We start from the raw sequence: 17,461 nt of genomic DNA on the forward strand, positions 1-17,461 counted from the left end.
GACCCATTGTCCCTAGCGCGGATAGCTTGCATTTCCTTGCATGAACTGCTAAAGAGCTTGCTGTAATTAAGGTCCCAGAAACATCAAACGTCGTTCCCAGAGTGCCAAAGATGCCATCCTAAAGAGAAATAAGTCTGGACCGTGTGGAGTGATATAATGTTGCAATTTCAAAATTGCGACCGACCCCCATGTCAGCTCAGCTTCAACCAATTTTCTCTGGTGTTCAGGGTCTTGAGCTAATCATTCAAGCCGGCAGGGGGGTTCTCTGGGTCCTCGCTTTCCAGTGTAACCCAGCATGAAGACTTGCCAATCCAAAACAAACGAGGCCGTCCGCGGCTGGAGAAACCTGCAGGGGCAGCACTCCAGCGTGCCTTACCTCCCGCTATTGCCTTGCCTTAAGGTACCTAGCACATCCTCCGCGGGCTGCAACTAGCGGTCCAATGGTCGCACTTCCCCGCGGCCGGCACACGGCGGATGTGCGGTCTGTTCCTTCCCCCAATCCATGTTTCCTCCTTCCGAGTCCCGTCGATGCCAATCTGCGCCAAGCTCAGCTAAATTCGTAACGGGGAAAGAAGCCCATCGTGGATGCCCCGTTTTGTCCCTGCCAGGCTCCGCGATTGGATCTCTTCCTCTACCTATTTTGTCACACTTCCAACCTCGATCACAGGTTTTGCAGACAAGACACACACACAACTCGCAACATATTGCCTCGGCCGTTTCAGCCTGCCCAATCCATCCTTGAATATACTTCCACGTCGTGCGAGTCTGGCTTCCTCAGCGTCCCCGAACAGCCAGGTTCCCCAAGGTTGTCGGGAAACCTAACCTTCGGCTGAACAGCTCCGGGCTGGGCGGATCCCGTGACGTCAACTGATGCCGTTGTAAAGGTCGCCAAAGACGAAGAACGACGAATACGCATACCAAACGAGTAGACGACCACAAGGCTGATGGACATGCCAAGCAAACGCTTTTCCCTGGAAAACGTGGATGTGGAAAGCTGCTCATTGGTCGGGCATCGCTCGCTTATCTCCGCAGTATTAAGAGAGACAGATCTAAGCATCATACACCAAGAGGAACGCAACATCTTACTGGATGCAAACATGTTCATATTCTCATTCGTCATAATGTATGGACAGCTAGCTGTCAACCGCCTCCGATGCCCTATAGCATCTGGGCAAACTGGGGCGTTACAGAGAACGGGGTGTCGATATACTTGATCGTCTCGTTACACCAGTTCGACTCCTGAGTACCGACACCCACCAATCTCGCCTTGTCTGTGGCCTTGGCGCCCTTCTTGATGCTGCCATGGAGCGTGCTCTCAAAGTCACCCTTCACAATCTTTAGGTCACCCTTCATTTCCGCTAACACTTCACCGCTCTCGCTGCGGAGCTCAAACATGCTGACGCCATGGTCAATCTCCAATGGACTGGGGTTGTACACCTTCATGGTGTTGACGAATGTACCGCCTCGCTCTTGAGAGTTGACCTGTGCGACTCTGGGGCCGCCCATGCCAATAATGGGCACGTCCTTGGCGTACTTGACTCTAGCTGACATGCCGAGCGCCTTGATTGTGCAATCGCCGTTGTCGAGACGCAGCACCAACTCGTTGTCGCACATAATGGCTTTGACGAACGCCATGAAGGCGGCGCGGTCGACGATCTTGATGAGTTGATCGCGAACAACCACCTCCGTTCCGCCTGACTTGGTCTTGACTTCGGGGAGGTCCAGCTTGCCAAAGCAGCCGCCATTGAACATCATGTCGACGGTCATTGGCGCCATGGTCGCGCCCATCGGTCCGGTGCCCGTGACCCTGCTCACAATGGTCATGACGAAGGAACTGTGGATTGCAAAAGTCAGCAAGGCATGATCTCGCGGCGGTGCCCGGTCCGGGATTACTCACTCCGCCGTGGGCTGGGAGATCTGAATATGTTCCACCTCCAGCTTGGACCGGTTGAGAATGGCCTGGGTGATTGCCTCCATATTGGCTAGTGTGCTGATTTGTGGAGCGCTAGAAAAGTGATGACGTTGACTGAGTTGATATGTTGTGTAAGTGAAGAGCTGTGTGCGATTGAGGCTGATTGATTGATTGATTGACTGACTACCAGACAAGAAAGCGAGGGGCAACGACCTTTATACACGCTTCCCATCTCATCTCACAATATCCTGGTCATTGCCGCGCCGCGATCCAGCCTCATTGTCGTCAGAACACATGCACACCTCCAGCTGCCATGTGCTACCGGGCAGCCACAGTCTTTTTTTGTTGTTGCTTTTGCCTCGGAACCTAAGTCTCGTCTCCAACAAGACCAGCCCCACCACAGTTCGCATAGCTCTTCGCATAGCTTTACTACCCTGCTACACGCCGTCAATATTGACAAGGCCCCCAAGTGTTTCCAGTCGGAGCTATCAGATGAAGATACTCGTCTGCTTGGTGAGCCCAACTTATCGGATAACACCCTCGCGCGTATGTGAGATCCACCGCTCGCCAGTCTCTCAAAACGGCAACTCCCTGTGCGTTGAAACACCTACACGGCAGCGGGGCGCCGCAACCAAGCAGTAGCCAGCCCACGCACACAACGCACCCGCACCCGCATTCGCACTGCTCACGTACACTACAACTAAGGTACCCAGCAATGCGCAGCCACTGTTACCTACATACTACTCCTCCTCAACGCCCAGCTCGCTTGGACGTCCGTTTCGGGAAGCATTGTGCACCTACGGCCCCAGCTCTGACTAACCTCCGGGGACCCGCGCGTCACGGCCGGCCGCCAGTCTCAGACGCACTCTCTTTCTCAAACCCCGTGTCAGCGGCGCCAGAAGGCCGCCCTTCGGGTTCCAGAAGTTGAACCCTAGGGGAGGGCTGTGAGCACTGCCTGCCGACTTCACCAAGGCTGACTCCAAAGGTTACGGGATTTCTTGAGGCGAGCAAAGGGGTTAAGCATGTATCCCCTCGGCTGCGTAAGTTATGGGTGACGCAGATCCTGCGGGGCGGCATGCTTAATCTCGGTACGCAACATCGAGCAAAGCTGTAAGGGTTGTTTTGACATGTGCTTCGTTCAGCCTCTCGTCGGCTCTCTCTCTTGGGACATCAGAGTGCGGGAGTGCGGGGCTGAGCATGACGTCTAGATTGGCGATGTTACGGCAGCGTCACAAACGTAACCCAAAAGGCAAGGTTCTCGTAGGGATGTGGTTGCATTTGGAGACGTCGACACGTGTGGAGGGACAGAGTAGGTTATAGCATGGTAGGCTTCGCCATCCATGTGGCGGCGACGCGGAGTCCTCTTGCGTAATGCTTCACTTAAGCCCTTTTGGCCGAGGAATCTTGTGGCCCAGCGATTCCTTTTATCTTGGACATGTCGGAGCAAAACTTCCAGCCTGGGCAGCTCCCTCTACTTGCAACGCGCAAAGTAAGAAACAGCTCTGGATCGGGATGTCATCAACGATGAGCAAGGTAGATCCACGGACCCAGGCGCGAACGGCAAGGCTACGATCGGGACTCGTGGTGATTCATCGCTCTTTCAATTCTTTGTTTTGAAGGGCGCGCTTAAGACTAACACCAAGCTTTTCCATGCCTTTTTTTTCCTCTCCACCTCCCTCTCCCGCAACCGCCGTACTGAAAACACACCCAAACCGGACTAAAATCGCCGTCGTCATTCCTCAACCGTCCAAAACACCTTCTCTGCGCCAACCTTTTGTGAAAGCTCAACCGCTCGCCTGCCCAGCCGCCAGCCGCTAACCGCTCACCATTCGACCCAGACAAAACAACAACCGCCGTTTCTCTCTACCTCTACAGCCGTCCCGCCAACCTCTGACTCCGGTCCGATGCTTGTCTAAGAAAAAGTACGAAATGAGATGAGCCCAAATTGAGACTTTTTTTCTTCGTGGACAACATCAAGCAACAACAACGACAACTGCGCGGGGGCAACTAAGACTTTTGTTTTCAAAGGGGAAAATGCTCGCTCCCGTGTGTGTGTATGCGGGCGGAAATGTTTTCTGTCATGCTGATGCGCACAGAGAGCGCTTACACTCCGGTAGCGTCGTCAAAGACGATGGCGGCCTTGATGGCGCTCTTGTTCTTGATGGACTCGAGAGCCTCGCCGAACTGCTCCAGTTTGAAGGTCTTGTTGACGATGCCCTTGGTCTTGACCTTGCCAGAGTCGAGGTAGTCGATGGTGGCAGCTGCGCGGGGGTCAGCACCAGGGGTCACAGCAAACACTCGGAGAGCTTGAGAGTAAGAAGGGGTACATACGGAACATGTAGGTCTCGGAGAAGGATCCGAGAATGGTGATCTCGTCACCAAAGATCTTGGAAGGGGGCCATGAGACGCGGGCGGAGCTGGAGTAGACACTGGAACAAGCGGGTTAGCTGGTGTCTAACTGCCTAGAGATGCTTACGATCTTACCCGTAGACGACAAGCTTGCCGCCACGACGGACGTAGTTGATGGCGTCCTCGAGAATCTTGACAGAGCCGGTGGCCTCCACAACGACGTCGAAGCCGTACGGGTTGTCGTTCTTAAGCTGGGAGAACTGGACCTCGGGGTCGGAGCGGGAGAGCTCAATATAGTGGTCGGCGGCGTCCAGGCTGCGGGCAAGGTCCATCTTGAGACCCTGAGGCGCGGCGATGGTGACGTTGCAGCCACCGTTGTGGCGCATCAGCTGGGCGAGCATCTACACAAAGGTTCGTTGGTCAGAGAATGGTGTCTATTCCAGTGCTCACGAGAGACTTACAAGACCGGTGGGGCCGGCGCCGAACATGAGGACGCTGGAGCCGAGACGGGGGCGGATCTTGTCCAGACCGTGGCAAGCGCAAGAGGCGGGCTCAAGGAGAGTGGCGTCGACATCGTTGAGGTTGTTGATCTTGAAGACCTTGCCGGCAGGGTAGGCGCAGTACTCGGCGAAACCACCATTCATGGTGACACCGTGAGCCTCGAACTACGGAGGGTGTTAGTCTTGTCGTCTCAATCATGCAAGTCGTAAGGTAGGCCTTACGTGCTCGCAGAGCAAAAGCTCTCCACGGCGGCAGTAGAAGCACTCATTGCAAAGCTCACTGTTGTCGGCGGCAACACGGTCGCCAACCTTGAAGTCCTTGACTTTCTGTCTATGATATCAGCATGGTTCGTGGTGGTTGTTGAGGACAGAGAGCTATACGTACGGGTCCAACAGCGGCGACGACACCGACGGTCTCGTGGCCGGGGATCAGAGGGAACTTGGCGATGAACTCTCCTTCGTGGATGTGCTGTCGAGAAGTATCAGTGATGCCACACCGGCGAGCACGTTCAAGAGTTGTGATTTACCAGGTCTGTAGCGTTCATGTTAGTCGTACAGGTTCCCCAGTTACTTGTTTCTTCTCTTGCTTGCACTACATACGTAGTGCAGACCGAAATGCGGAGTTCACTTACCAGTGCCACAAACACCGCAAGCTCGAACCTTGACCAGGACGTCGTTCTCCCGGAGCTCTGGCAGAGGGACCTGGACAATTGACCAGTCCTCAGGCTTCTCGTATCTGTATGAGGGGTTAGCTTATCGTCGATGAAGAGACAGCAGATCCAGCGAACAAAGTTCCGCGGAGAGCAGCACTATATTGCTGAGGCTGGAAATGCCGGATCTCGACACGGGGCAATCGTACCGGAGAGCCTTCATCTGCTTGGGGAGGTTCGACAAGTTCGCCATAATGAGTATGTTGCTGGCTAGGGACTAGGATACTGAATAAGGTGCTAGTGTGGGCTGTTTGAAGTCGAGTCAGTAGATGTTCTTCGTGTAAGTGAAGCCGAACTCGAACTCGGACAAGGGGCTGATTGGGCACGGAAGCTGGTAACATACAGAATCAAAGCTCACGAGTGAGGAGAAGGTGAGGAGTAGCTTGGATTCAACTTAAGATCGATAAGAAGGAGGCGGTAACGACGGCTTTATATACCGGCTCTCAAGCAGGGCCATGTTCGGTCAGCGCGGGGAACGGGCGCATTCTGGGATGGAGATGGGACCAGGGTCCAAGGTGTCTTTGGCTGGCGTGTCTGAGGTCAAGGTACCTACACCTAAAACCTCCCTAGGGCTAGCATTGTATGGTCAAATCGGCGAGCTTCTATGGCGACGCCGAATGTTTGTACCTCTTCACTCGTACAGTGCAATACACGGGAACGTGGATAGTATGTTGGTGTAACTGTATCCCGCATCCCGCGTCCACATCTGCATCCTTGTCAACATCCATCGACGCACCACTCGGCAACATATGACGCTACGTATACGAGACGGAATACTACGCCGTGGGCAAGGCCCAGCCTCATTCAGCGAAAACAGGATTGGTGAGAGCAAGAGGCACCTGTGAATAACGGAACTGTAGATGGAACCACAAAGCTGAGCAAAATCCCATCGCCAAACCAGCCGGCCCCCCGGTCCAACACGGTGCCCCGCCCCAGAACTCCCCGCCAGATTTGGCTGCACACTAGGCGTCATCACGCAGGGCTGGCACTAGTAGCGAGACTTTCTGGCGTGGAAAAATTGGGGTGAACATATGGCGGGGAGCAATCATACTGCAGGGAGAGACTTAGACTGGGAGGGGCAAAAGGTACGGCGACGCGCACACCCTCGAGCGTCTGACGACTGCCAGCCAGTTAGTCTAGCACTCCAGCTCATCCCATGGTACGGAGTCGATGAACTTTGATCGAGCCATTCAGAGAAGAGCGAGGCGGGCACGATGCATCCAAAATGGAAAGGAAGGGAAAGGGGAAAGGGGACCTTGGACTTGGATCGCAACTGACCGAACGGAACACTGACACCACCAAGACGGCAAGCTTGACCACCACCATCTCTTCCATCCCTTCTCCACTTGGACACCGCCGCGGTGCTTATCTCGCACATCCGACATCCTTTTCCCAATGTGCATCACCTCAACAAAACAACCCTTCCCAAGGCCGGCTCAGGGAGAGTGAGAATGTGGTGACACCTCACGGCACATGACATGATGAACTTCCACTAGCCTCCTGGCCTCGACCGCACCCGCGCCAGCGATTCCCTCCACGCGCTACCCTGGGCGTGGCCCTCTACCCGGCCGTTCCCCGGTTTGCTGGCCTCGTTGGCGTCGGCCCTTGGCGTGGAGATGCTCCCTCCACATGGAGCTGCCTTACGTACCAGGTTAGCATGAGAAAGCGGGATGGGCGGCTGGATGCTTTGACATGATTCTGCCACGGCCATATACAGCTTGGTCTGCGTTTGGTAGCCCAAGAGCTTAAATGTGTTTCTGTCCACTGTCTTGCATGGCAAGGTGTCGATGATACTGCCTGTTCGTCTCTTCTCGGGTAGCCTGCAGACTCTCAAGTGAAATCCGGATTCTGGCGCTATTGGAATCGCTCGGTGCATGGAGGTGTCATGTTTGGAAGAGACGCGGGGAAGGTGACTTTTGTGCAAAGAAACACCGTCCAGGATGTCTCCCTCTTCCTTCCTATCCTACGACTCGGGGATTTCGAGTAAACTACGTCCATAATCCGGTGTAAGTGCAGGAAGACCACCAAAAAGGCAGGGTAACTCGTTGAGGAAGGGGACTCGATCGACCCCTTCCAAGCCAATCTTTCACAGCCCACTCGCTGCGGCAAGACACACGGCAGCCTATGGTGTGGGGAGCATGCTTGGATTCCAACTTACGCGGGGCACGAATAAGACTCGCAAGTCGAGAAACCTGGCAGTCATGAGATTTACGCAGTCACCGCCACTTCTCAATCGTCTTACCAGTGCACCTCGGCATCCTCCCGGCTTGCCGTTCTGGATAAGACTCGAGACCGTCACGCATGTTTACTAAAGCACGGGAGCATCGCGCATTTGCTTCATAGACCGGGGCTGCACGTACACAACGGGACACGCACCAGGGATGCAACACAAGTCTGGAACCATACGTTATTCGTGCGAAGCCTGCTGAAGCTATCCTACTTGCGTCGGCGCTTACTCCAGGCTCTCAACATTCCTTCATAGACGGACCCCTTTCTCGTCCGTCCTCGACAATCGGAGAACACATCCATTGGCGTCCTCGTTTCTTTTTTTCTTTCTTCGGTTGCTCTCAACATGCGGGGAGAGTCTTGAACATGACCTCTCGAGACGTGAGCACCACCCCACGTGCTAGCCGGCAGACACTGCTTGCTCATCACAGCGTGGTATAGAAGAGAGACAAAAGGACGTTTCACAGTTTGGAGGAAGCAGCACAAGCTGCATGCTGCAATTCATGACCTTTTGATGCAAACGATTTCCGAGGATCTAACCTCCAAACTCCCACGATGTTTCCCCCGTAGTCTGTGACGTTAACAGACGCGCGACTGTTCCGGCCATCCACTTTTTAGAGTACATGTCGGTGCCTTTTTGTTTCTGCCAATGCGTCTCGAGAGTAAAAGCCGATAGGAAAGAACCTTCTTACGAAGGGGGAGCGGCACCACGGCCACGGCCAAAGCCACCACGGCTGCAAAATTGTTAGCAGGTATGTTCTCGGGATATTCCAAAGTTGCGCCAAAATGATATCGTGCGGCAACCTCCAAGGGGTTGTGGCTCACAATTGGGGCTCGAAACCACCGGGCGCACCACCCTCCTTGCCGCCCTCGCCAGCATCACGGCGGCGGTAGCCACCCTCACGGTCACCACGGTCACCACCACGGCCACGGCCGCCAAAGGGTCTTCTCTCGCGCTCGCCCTCGCCGAGCATACCGCGGGGGGGAGCGTGGGAGCGCTGCTGCTTGATGTGGGTGGCGGGGACAATCTCGGCGGGAAGGTGAAGCCACTCGCGGAGGTAGTCAAGACCCTCGGGGGTCAGGGTGTAGTAGTAGTATTGCCACGAGAACTGGGTCTTGACATAGCCGCGGGAGTTGAGCGACTGCAGGGCCTTGACGACGAACAGGTTCTTGGTGTCGATGTCGGGGTGCTTGGGGAGGTTGAAGTCCTTCTTCGCGACGAGGACACCCTCACGGAAGAGGTACTGTAATATTCGTCGTCAGCATCAGATCAATCCCCCCATTATCTGCGCCGTGCGCCAGCGAATTGTAAGTCTAACCTCGTGGATCTTCTTGCGGTCGGCCTTGGGGATCAACATCGTGGCGGTTGTCGCTGGTCGCTTGCTCAAGGTCGATGTTGGATTGTCGAGTTCGGCTTACGGTCGAGATCATTCAGCACAAAAAAGAGTGAAATCTTTTGGTGGGCTGGAGAAGGCAGGTACGCACTAACCAGGTTGCAAAACCCTACGGCTCGGCAGGAAGGTGGTCCGTGCCTTCGGTTGGTGACTTCAGTACGTACTGCTTCAGCCACACTGGGCGCCTCTCTCACGGAAGGTGCGCCGTGCCACCGTGGCTGTGCTAATTGTAACTGACATATCCGATAGAGGTGCGATTCGGCCAATAAACATTTGGTTGCAGCCGCTCTCTGCCTGCACGTCTCGCAAGTCGCAACCTACCTCATCGTCGTCACTCCCAGTTCCGCCAACGCTGCATCCAGTGATCTCGCGAAATTCAAGTCTGCAACGCAACAAGGCAGGCAATACTAAAATGGCTGTCAAGAACGTCAACGTTTTCGTCAGCACCTTCGCGGGCTTGGGCCTGCCGTCCACGCTGGTCCTGCCCGTCCCCTCGACAACCTCTATATCCGACTTGCGACACCAACTCGACGAGCGTCTGCCTGCGACAGACAACCGGCTGATTTTAACGACAGTATCAAACAAGGAGCTCTCTGCGTCATCAACAAGGCCTGTATCGGATCTCCTGTCGTCGATCAACGATGACTTTGTTTCTTTGCGACTGTCGGTGCCGCTTTGCGGTGGCAAGGGTGGTTTTGGATCCCAGCTGCGGGCTGCTGGTGGTCGTATGTCCTCCAAGAAGAAGCGCAACCAGGGAGATGCCAACAACTCCAGCCGAAACCTTGACGGCAGACGTCTGCGCACCGTCACCGAGGCCAAGGCCCTGGCTGAGTACCTAGCTATCAAGCCTGAGATGGAGAAGAAGGAGAAGGAGAAGCGTCGCGAACGCTGGGAGCAGATTGTCGAGCTTGCAGAGAAGCGCGAGGATGAGATCAAGAACGGCGGCAAGGGCCGCCTTGATGGCAAGTGGGTTGAGGACAAGGAGGAGTCCAACGAGAGAACCCGTGAAGCTGTGCTTGCCGCCATCAAAGCCGGAAAGTACAAGGACAACCTGCTCGGCACTTCTCATGCATCAGCTAGCTCAGAGGAGGCGGTTGAGGCGATGTCGAGTGATGATGAGGATGAGGAAGGAAGTAGCTCTAAAGAGTCTACGCCTCCATCAGAACTGGCAAAGGCACCCAAGGACAAACCGAGGACGTTTTTCGGATTTGACGAGGATGACGAGTTCATGAGCTCTGACGACGACGAAGCCGACGGCAAGAAGAAGTGAACCTGGGAATTCCTCTTTTCAATCATTTCGGTCTTATCAACATTTATGTTTCTTTGCGCAAGGAGTTCAGGATTAGTAGAAAGAGCGCACGGAGTTTCCGGACAACCGGGTTATTGAAATGGTATCAAAGGTTAGGGAATTGTACAAATGATCATATGGGCGGACACTACAGATAGTTTTCACGGAATCGTATTCGGCGCCCGGGAGCGCCCTCAGCTTCGTCGCACGACACATCCTCCGATGCTCTATTTGAGGTCTTGATCCATCTCGAAGTAATACAGACGCCCGGCCCCTCTGCCTAATCTGCTCGCAACCTAGTCCAATGTCGCTTATGCGTCGAGCTTGACGGGGAAGTTGCCAGCCTCTGTTCTTTGTCAGCATGCGCATCTTCGGCATATGGGTGAAGTGCTGACCTCGCTGCTCGTCCCAGCGGGTGTACCAGCCGGAGGGGCACAGAGAGCGGTAGCCGAGCCAGAACTGCGTCCCATTAGTTTCGCAGTACAGTCAAAGGATGATCGTGGACAGTCCGGACCTGGCGGCAAGGGGCAAAGTCCTCGCCCTTGGCGTTGATGCACTTGTGGTAGTCGACGTAGTTCTGCCAGCAATGCTTGGTCTGGTTCATGTTCGGGAAGCGGGCATCGGTGCCTAGTTAAGCTCAAGTTAAAAATCACATTTTCCAACATTATCGACATCAATTGAGTCGACGCTGTCGCGGGTTTCGGCGGTTCGAGCGGAGGGTCATACCGGCTGGGAGTCGTTGGTTAGCCTCGGAGAAAGATCAGGCCATACTTCGGAGAGGGATATTTCTTTCGCGACGTACCAGTAACGAACTTGAAGGGCTTGGTAACGAGTTCCTGATCGTCGGCCATTTTGACTGCGTGCGAGTGCAATTGACGGGGAGTCGGTTCTGGTAATGGGATGGGGTGGGCAGCGGCGTGCGATTGGTGTTGTTGCTTGGAGAGCAATTGAATGGTCGTTTCTGCACCGAGAATCAGGTGGTGACGGGCAAGAACCGGGTGGATGCCTGAGACGGCCAATCAGGCCTCAGGCATTGAAAAGGTGGGCCGAGCTCCGTTCTAACATCAGACCAGACTGATGGAAGCGCAGTCCAACTTCCAAACACCCATTTCGAGATCCAATCCCGATCAACTACGCTCCCTCAGCTGTACCGAAAGGACCGAAAAATCTCCCCTCTTCAAAAAAATAAATACCGCCATAATGCGTCCTACTCTCGGCCTTCGTGCTTTCCGCCCGACTCTGCGCATGAGGTCCCCCGTTCCCGTACGTTGAAATTTCGCTGGTCCGGACGAGCGCAACCGCTAATTCTAATGTTCAACCCTTAGACCGAGGACCAGGTCGGTATGTTTACACCCGCTCCCAGCCATTGAGGCTTCCCACGATACCGGACATCGATCTCGACAAACAACCCTTGGAGGTGCGAATTCACTAGCAGCAGCTGACATGCGTGGTTCCAGGCCACACCGTCTCCCAGAGACTGCGCAAGCTTCGCCAGATCCCCCCCGAGCTGATCCCCCTCGGTACGTCACATGGCATCAAAGGTCATGTTGAATTGTCGTTGACGAAGAACAGGTGTCGTCGTCGGCTTCGCTCTGGTCGCTGCCACCTACTCGGTCGGACGCCACTTCATGACCGACAAGACCATCCGTCTCAAGCGCCAGGGCAAGTCTGCCGCCGCCAGCTCCGGCCACGGAGAGGAACACTAAGCGGAAGTCGGGAGAATTGCGGGAGACAGTTTGACCAATGGCGCCGATGTGTTATTAGGGTGGATCAGTTTGTATATGTCAACGACAGACAGATGAAAAGGCACCAGAGACGCTGCTGCTTTCAGTTTCCTTTCTCAATATGCCTTCCGCCCCAAGTGTTAGAGAAAAGCCATGTCCATTTGTACATCAGTAAACCGTGTGAACGCCGTCGCTATGCCCGTTCATTAAGCCTCAAAACACCCTTCGAACTAACTCGTCCTCACTCCGGCCTTGGTCCTGCGACATCAAGCCCCTCCAGACCTTGCATGGGGTCGTCTCCACGCACTTCAATCTCCGTAGTTCGCTGCTCTGCGAGCCCGTCCTCATCACCAACGGCATGTTCTGCCAGCCATCCCTCCTTAGGAAATAGTCAGTATGGAACACATGAACACTCGAACGCAGGAGTGGTTTACCTGTTCCCAAACAGCCTTCTTGCTTCCCAGACCCTCGTCGGCGCTCTTCGGTACCTTGGCGGCTGAAACTTTGATGACTCTTCCGAAGAATTCCGACTGATCCATGTTGTCAATGGCTTCTTTGGCATCCTCCGTGTCCTCATACTCGACATAGGCAAAGCCCCTGTGAGGGTCGGTTGAGTTCGGCTTGTCGTTCTTCGGCAGCGACACATCAGCGATTTCGCCAAAGGGGATGAAGGCATCGTGAACGTTGGAGGCTGTAACAATAGAAGCCAGCCCGCCCACGAACACGGTTGCCTTCCAGCGCGCAGCGTCCGTCATCTTGACGTTGATATGGTCGATCTGCTTTTGTCTAGGCGCACTCAGTGATATTATGTGAGAGGCGGCGCGGCTGGGTGACGCTCAAGAGTGAATCTTTCGGGTAGTGGGGTTTCTGTGCAAGAGCTCCTCGCAACTCTCCATTGGCTGGACCATGGAGAGCTGTCTGCAATGATGCACGTGACGCCACTTTTGGTGCCAAATGCCTGGTGCACGGTCCAGTATCCTGGTTGGGGGGCGTGGACTACAGTTCCCTTGGGCCTTGAGCTAGAACCTGGATGTGGGCTGCAATCTGGCATCATATTTCCCAAGTGCCAGCGTATACTGTACCAATCCGAACAACTAACAGCCACCTCTCCCAAAAAGCTTGGCTGCCTTTTCCCAACTACAAAGAATCTCGGCACTCCTCGCCAGATCTTTTGCTTTCGTCTTCCCTAACCAATGCCATTTTACAGCCGCATTTGAGTTGTCTCGACTGGCTGACCTTCTCTTACGCAACGTCTCTCCCCCTCCCTCTGAGTGCAGTCCTGGGGACTGAGTGATTCTCGCAATCATGGTTCGCCTTCGCGAGATCCCGAGGACGGCGGCTTTCGCCTGGTCCCCCGACCCGTCGAAGCCTCTTTTGATTACCGGCACCAGAGCTGGAGCTGTCGATGCTGACTTCTCTGATGAGACCAAGCTGGAGCTGTGGGACCTTAACCTTGACAACCAAGACCAAGGCCTCGAGCTGCAGCCCATAGCTAGCATCAGCACCGACTCGAGGTAGGCTTTGCTACTGCTGCCACGCAACCAATCCCAACGTCTCCGCTCACGACCTTAGATTCTATGACCTTGCGTGGGGACCGCCCGATTCCGATCACCCCCGGGGCATCATCGCCGGTGCTCTGGAAAATGGCTCTCTCGACCTCTGGGACGCAGAGAAGCTCATCGAGGGCGCCGAAGACGCCTTCATGTCCCGAACGACGAAGCACACCGGTGCAATCAAGTCTCTCCAGTTCAACCCCCTCCGACCCCAAATCCTCGCAACCGCCGGCGCAAAGGGAGAGCTCTTCATTTACGACGTCAACGATGTCGAGAACCCGTTCCGACTCGGTACCGCTGCCGCCCGCGCAGACGACTTGGAATGCGTCGCTTGGAACCGCAAGGTTGCGCACATTTTGGCCACCGGAGGATCTGGAGGCTTCGTCACTGTTTGGGACCTGAAGACCAAGAAGGCTTCTTTGACGTTGAACAACAACAGGAAACCCGTCAGCGCCATCGCCTGGGACCCTAATAACTCGACCAAGCTTCTGACCGCTACCTACGACGATACCGCTCCCGTCATCTTTCTTTGGGATCTCAGAAACTCCAATGCGCCGGAGAGGACGCTTCAGGGACACGAGCAGGGCATTCTGTCTCTGTCTTGGTGCCAGCAAGACAGCGATTTGCTGCTTTCGTGTGGCAAGGACAACAGAACCCTGGTCTGGAACCCTCAGACTGGTGACCGTTACGGAGAGTTCCCCGAGGTCACGAACTGGACCTTCCTTACTCGATTCAACCCTTCCAACCCTAACCTCTCCGCTACCGCTGGGTTTGATGGCAAAATCACCATCCAGACCCTCCAGAACACCAACCCCTCGAATGCTCAGGCCGCCACCACGAACAACCTGGACGGCGAGGACTTCTTTACCAGCGCCCAGACGCAGCCTCAGGGAGCATCTTTCTCGCTGAACAAGGCTCCCAAGTGGCTCGAACGCCCCATTGGAGCTTCCTTTGGGTTTGGTGGAAAGCTTGTCATATTCAAGCAGAATGCCCAGCAACGATCCACCAAGATCTCAATTTCGCAATTCTCTGTCGACTCGTCGATCGGTCCCGCAACGGAGAAGTTTGAAGAGGCCCTGCAATCTGGTGATATTGTCAGCCTGTGCGAGTCTCGCAAGGAACAGGCCGAGAGCGAGGAGGAGAAGGCGGATTGGCTTGTCATGGAGACGCTCACAGGCGAGAACCCGCGAAAGCGCATTATTGAGTACCTCGGATTTAAAGAGGAGGAAATCACCAACGGAGTCTCGAGCAAGGACGAGGATAAGACCGAAGAAACCTCGGATGAGAAGAAGGAGGCTACCAAGGAGGGAGAGAAGTCCGACAACATGTGGGGCGAGGGTGATGGCGATGGCGAAGAAGACTTCCTATCCAACCTTTCGGCGAACAAGGGGGCGAAGACAGACAGCCCCTTCCATTTGCTCGCAGATACCGACACCACAGTGGAGAAGTCCATCACCAAGGCATTGATGCTCGGAAACTTTGCTAAGGCCACTGAGATCTCCCTCAAGGAGGAGCGCTGGGCAGATGCTTTCCTCATTGCTAACTGCGGTGGACAAGAGCTGGTGGATAAGGTACAGACTGCCTACCTGGCCAGCAAGGATGGCGTTCCCAGCTACGTCCGACTTCTTGGCTCTGTCATTGCCAAGAACCTGTGGGATGTCGTCTACAACGCCGATCTTGAAAACTGGAAGGAGTCTATGGCCATCTTGTGCACATTCTCGGATCCCAAGGAGTTCCCCGATCTCTGTGAGGCTCTTGGAGATCGCATCCTCGAAAACGGCTCCCGTAAGGACGCCTCATTCTGCTACCTTGTTGGATCGAAACTCGAGAAGGTTGTCTCCATCTGGATCACGGAACTTGAGGAGGCGGAGCAAGCTGGCATGCAGGAGCCAAGTGACGATTCGACGTTCTCTGTTCATGCCCGTTCGCTGCAGCATTTCATTGAGAAGGTCACCATCTTCCGTCAAGTCACCAAGTTCCAGGACTCTGGCAAGGATCAGAGTGCCGACTGGAAGCTGTCAGCTTTGTACGAGAAGTACACAGAGTACGCCGACATTATTGCCGCTCATGGTCAACTGGCTGTTGCGCAGAAGTACCTGGATCTGCTGCCTAAGAACTACCCTGAGGCCGAGTTGGCGAGAAGTCGCTTGGGGCGTGCTACCCAGAAGGGTGCAGCCACTCAAGCTGCTGCCAAGACGACGACTTCTGGTCGTCGCCCTGGACAGCCTCCCGTAGTCAGCAACCCGCGGGCCACTCCAGCTTACCAGCCTACAATCCCCACTCCGACCCCTGGCGGCTCTAACCCGTACGCACCGGCAGCCCCGTCCCTCGTTACTCCGCCTGCGCCGGCAGCTCCATCAAACCCCTATGCCCCGGCCGCCCCGGCCATCAGTGGTTACGCACCTGCTGCCACTCAGTCTCCGTATGCTCCGGGACAAGGCTACCAACCTCCTGCCGCTCAGTCTTACCAAGCGCCTTCGGGCTATGGGCCCCCCCCAGCAACTTTGGTACCGCGCCACCACCTCCCCGCAACTCTACACCCACGTCGACCTTCCGCCCCAAGGAGAGTTGGAATGACGTTCCATTGGTTGCCAAGGCACCCCCTCCTAGGAAGACTACCCCGAGCGTTGCTACTATCACCTCGCCCTTCCCTAACCAGGGCAACCAGCCGGGTCCTCCTCAGAGCCCTTACGGACGCACTGGCTCGACGCCTCCCCCACCTCCTCCCAAGGGTCCGGCACCGCCTCGTGTCACGTCTCCTCTGGCTGGTCCTCCTCAGACCTTCCAAGGGCCGCCGAGACCAACATCGGCTGCCTCTAACGCATATGCTCCTCCGCCGCCCCAGCCCGGAGCAGTTCCCTCTATGGCGCCGCCTTCCATGCCTCGCACTGCGTCGCCATACAACCCTTCCCCGTCAGGCGCTCCGCCCTCTAACCGCTACGCACCTGCTCCTTCGGCACAGCCGCAGACCAGCCAGCCCCCTATGGGTTCTTCTATGCCGCCTCTTGGAAGCCAGCCGCCGCCAAGGAACCCCTATGCGCCGCCACCCCAGGCGGGTACACCGCAGAGTCAGTATGCGCCCTCGCCGTATGGAGCTCCACCCGCCGGTGCACCCCCGCCGCAACCTCCAGACCCCCTACTGGACCTCCTCCCTCAAGCGGGCCCCCGCCTGCCGGCAGAGCTCAGCCTACGCCCCCTCCCCCGAAGGCGGCAGCCGCTCCGCCCAAGCCCAAGCATCCCGCTGGCGACAGGTCGCACATTCCGGCTCATGCTCAGCGACTGGTCGATGTCCTCAGCTCGGACATGCAGCGTGTAGCTTCCCGGGCACCTTCTTCCTTTGCCGCTCAGGTCAAGGACACTCAGAAGCGCCTTAACCTGCTGTTCGACCACCTGAACAACGAGGAGCTAGTCAAGCCCGACACGATCGACCAACTTTGTGCACTGGGTGAGGCCATTGAGCAGAAGAACTACGAGGTGGCCCACAAGATCCAGGTTGAGATCCAGCGGGACAAGACAGACGAGTGCGGCAACTGGATGGTAAGTTCGCATTTCCAGCAGTCTACTTGATCAATTTTACTAACGCTTATCAGGTTGGTGTAAAGCGGTTGATCAGCATGAGCAAGGCCACTCCATGAGCGCTTTTTAGAAGGATGGGAGGCGGATTGTTGTCGAATATGAGCAGTTGATGATAGCCAGCCAGTTGCGCTTTTGACGTATACACTAGAGCTTAAAATGAATGTGGATTGCTTGAGAACTTGCTTTTAAGACCGTAATACATTGAGGTTTACACCAGAACAGCACTCAA

General features: G+C 55.5%; 7 protein-coding genes across 7 annotated transcripts; 2 read left to right on the forward strand and 5 right to left on the reverse strand.

The window, feature by feature from the left end:
- Positions 1-1,158: 1,158 nt before the first annotated feature.
- On the reverse strand, positions 1,159-1,977 carry ColSpa_07112 (uncharacterized protein; the record flags this gene model as incomplete). The annotated part of the gene is made up of 2 exons (XM_049273324.1): positions 1,159-1,834; positions 1,898-1,977. 2 exons carry the CDS (start codon positions 1,975-1,977, stop codon positions 1,159-1,161), a joined length of 756 nt encoding a protein of 251 aa, XP_049129281.1.
- Positions 1,978-4,015: 2,038 nt separating this feature from the next.
- Positions 4,016-5,664, reverse strand: ColSpa_07113 (D-arabinitol dehydrogenase 1; the record flags this gene model as incomplete). Its single annotated transcript, XM_049273325.1, has 8 exons — positions 4,016-4,173; positions 4,244-4,341; positions 4,397-4,662; positions 4,723-4,926; positions 4,984-5,088; positions 5,147-5,217; positions 5,394-5,497; positions 5,621-5,664. 8 exons carry the CDS (start codon positions 5,662-5,664, stop codon positions 4,016-4,018), a joined length of 1,050 nt encoding a protein of 349 aa, XP_049129282.1.
- A 2,721-nt stretch (positions 5,665-8,385) lies between these two features.
- ColSpa_07114 (40S ribosomal protein S10-A) lies at positions 8,386-9,055 on the reverse strand (the record flags this gene model as incomplete). Its single annotated transcript, XM_049273326.1, has 3 exons — positions 8,386-8,431; positions 8,523-8,941; positions 9,017-9,055. The coding sequence occupies 3 exons, from the start codon at positions 9,053-9,055 to the stop codon at positions 8,386-8,388; spliced, it is 504 nt and encodes a 167-aa protein (XP_049129283.1).
- A 448-nt stretch (positions 9,056-9,503) lies between these two features.
- On the forward strand, positions 9,504-10,361 carry ColSpa_07115 (telomeric DNA-binding factor trf1; the record flags this gene model as incomplete). Its single annotated transcript, XM_049273327.1, has 1 exon — positions 9,504-10,361. One exon carries the CDS (start codon positions 9,504-9,506, stop codon positions 10,359-10,361), a length of 858 nt encoding a protein of 285 aa, XP_049129284.1.
- Positions 10,362-10,690: 329 nt separating this feature from the next.
- On the reverse strand, positions 10,691-11,230 carry ColSpa_07116 (cytochrome c oxidase subunit 6B; the record flags this gene model as incomplete). Its single annotated transcript, XM_049273328.1, has 4 exons — positions 10,691-10,725; positions 10,775-10,838; positions 10,894-11,006; positions 11,182-11,230. The coding sequence occupies 4 exons, from the start codon at positions 11,228-11,230 to the stop codon at positions 10,691-10,693; spliced, it is 261 nt and encodes an 86-aa protein (XP_049129285.1).
- Positions 11,231-11,579: 349 nt separating this feature from the next.
- ColSpa_07117 (uncharacterized protein) lies at positions 11,580-12,085 on the forward strand (the record flags this gene model as incomplete). Its single annotated transcript, XM_049273329.1, has 4 exons — positions 11,580-11,642; positions 11,705-11,720; positions 11,837-11,899; positions 11,952-12,085. 4 exons carry the CDS (start codon positions 11,580-11,582, stop codon positions 12,083-12,085), a joined length of 276 nt encoding a protein of 91 aa, XP_049129286.1.
- Positions 12,086-12,344: 259 nt separating this feature from the next.
- ColSpa_07118 (peptidyl-prolyl cis-trans isomerase E) lies at positions 12,345-12,858 on the reverse strand (the record flags this gene model as incomplete). Its single annotated transcript, XM_049273330.1, has 2 exons — positions 12,345-12,482; positions 12,538-12,858. The coding sequence occupies 2 exons, from the start codon at positions 12,856-12,858 to the stop codon at positions 12,345-12,347; spliced, it is 459 nt and encodes a 152-aa protein (XP_049129287.1).
- Between the last annotated feature and the right edge of the window lie 4,603 nt (positions 12,859-17,461).

The sequence above is a fragment of the Colletotrichum spaethianum genome (assembly GCF_022836535.1).
Source record: "Colletotrichum spaethianum MAFF 239500 DNA, contig18, whole genome shotgun sequence".
NCBI lineage: Eukaryota > Fungi > Ascomycota > Sordariomycetes > Glomerellales > Glomerellaceae > Colletotrichum > Colletotrichum spaethianum.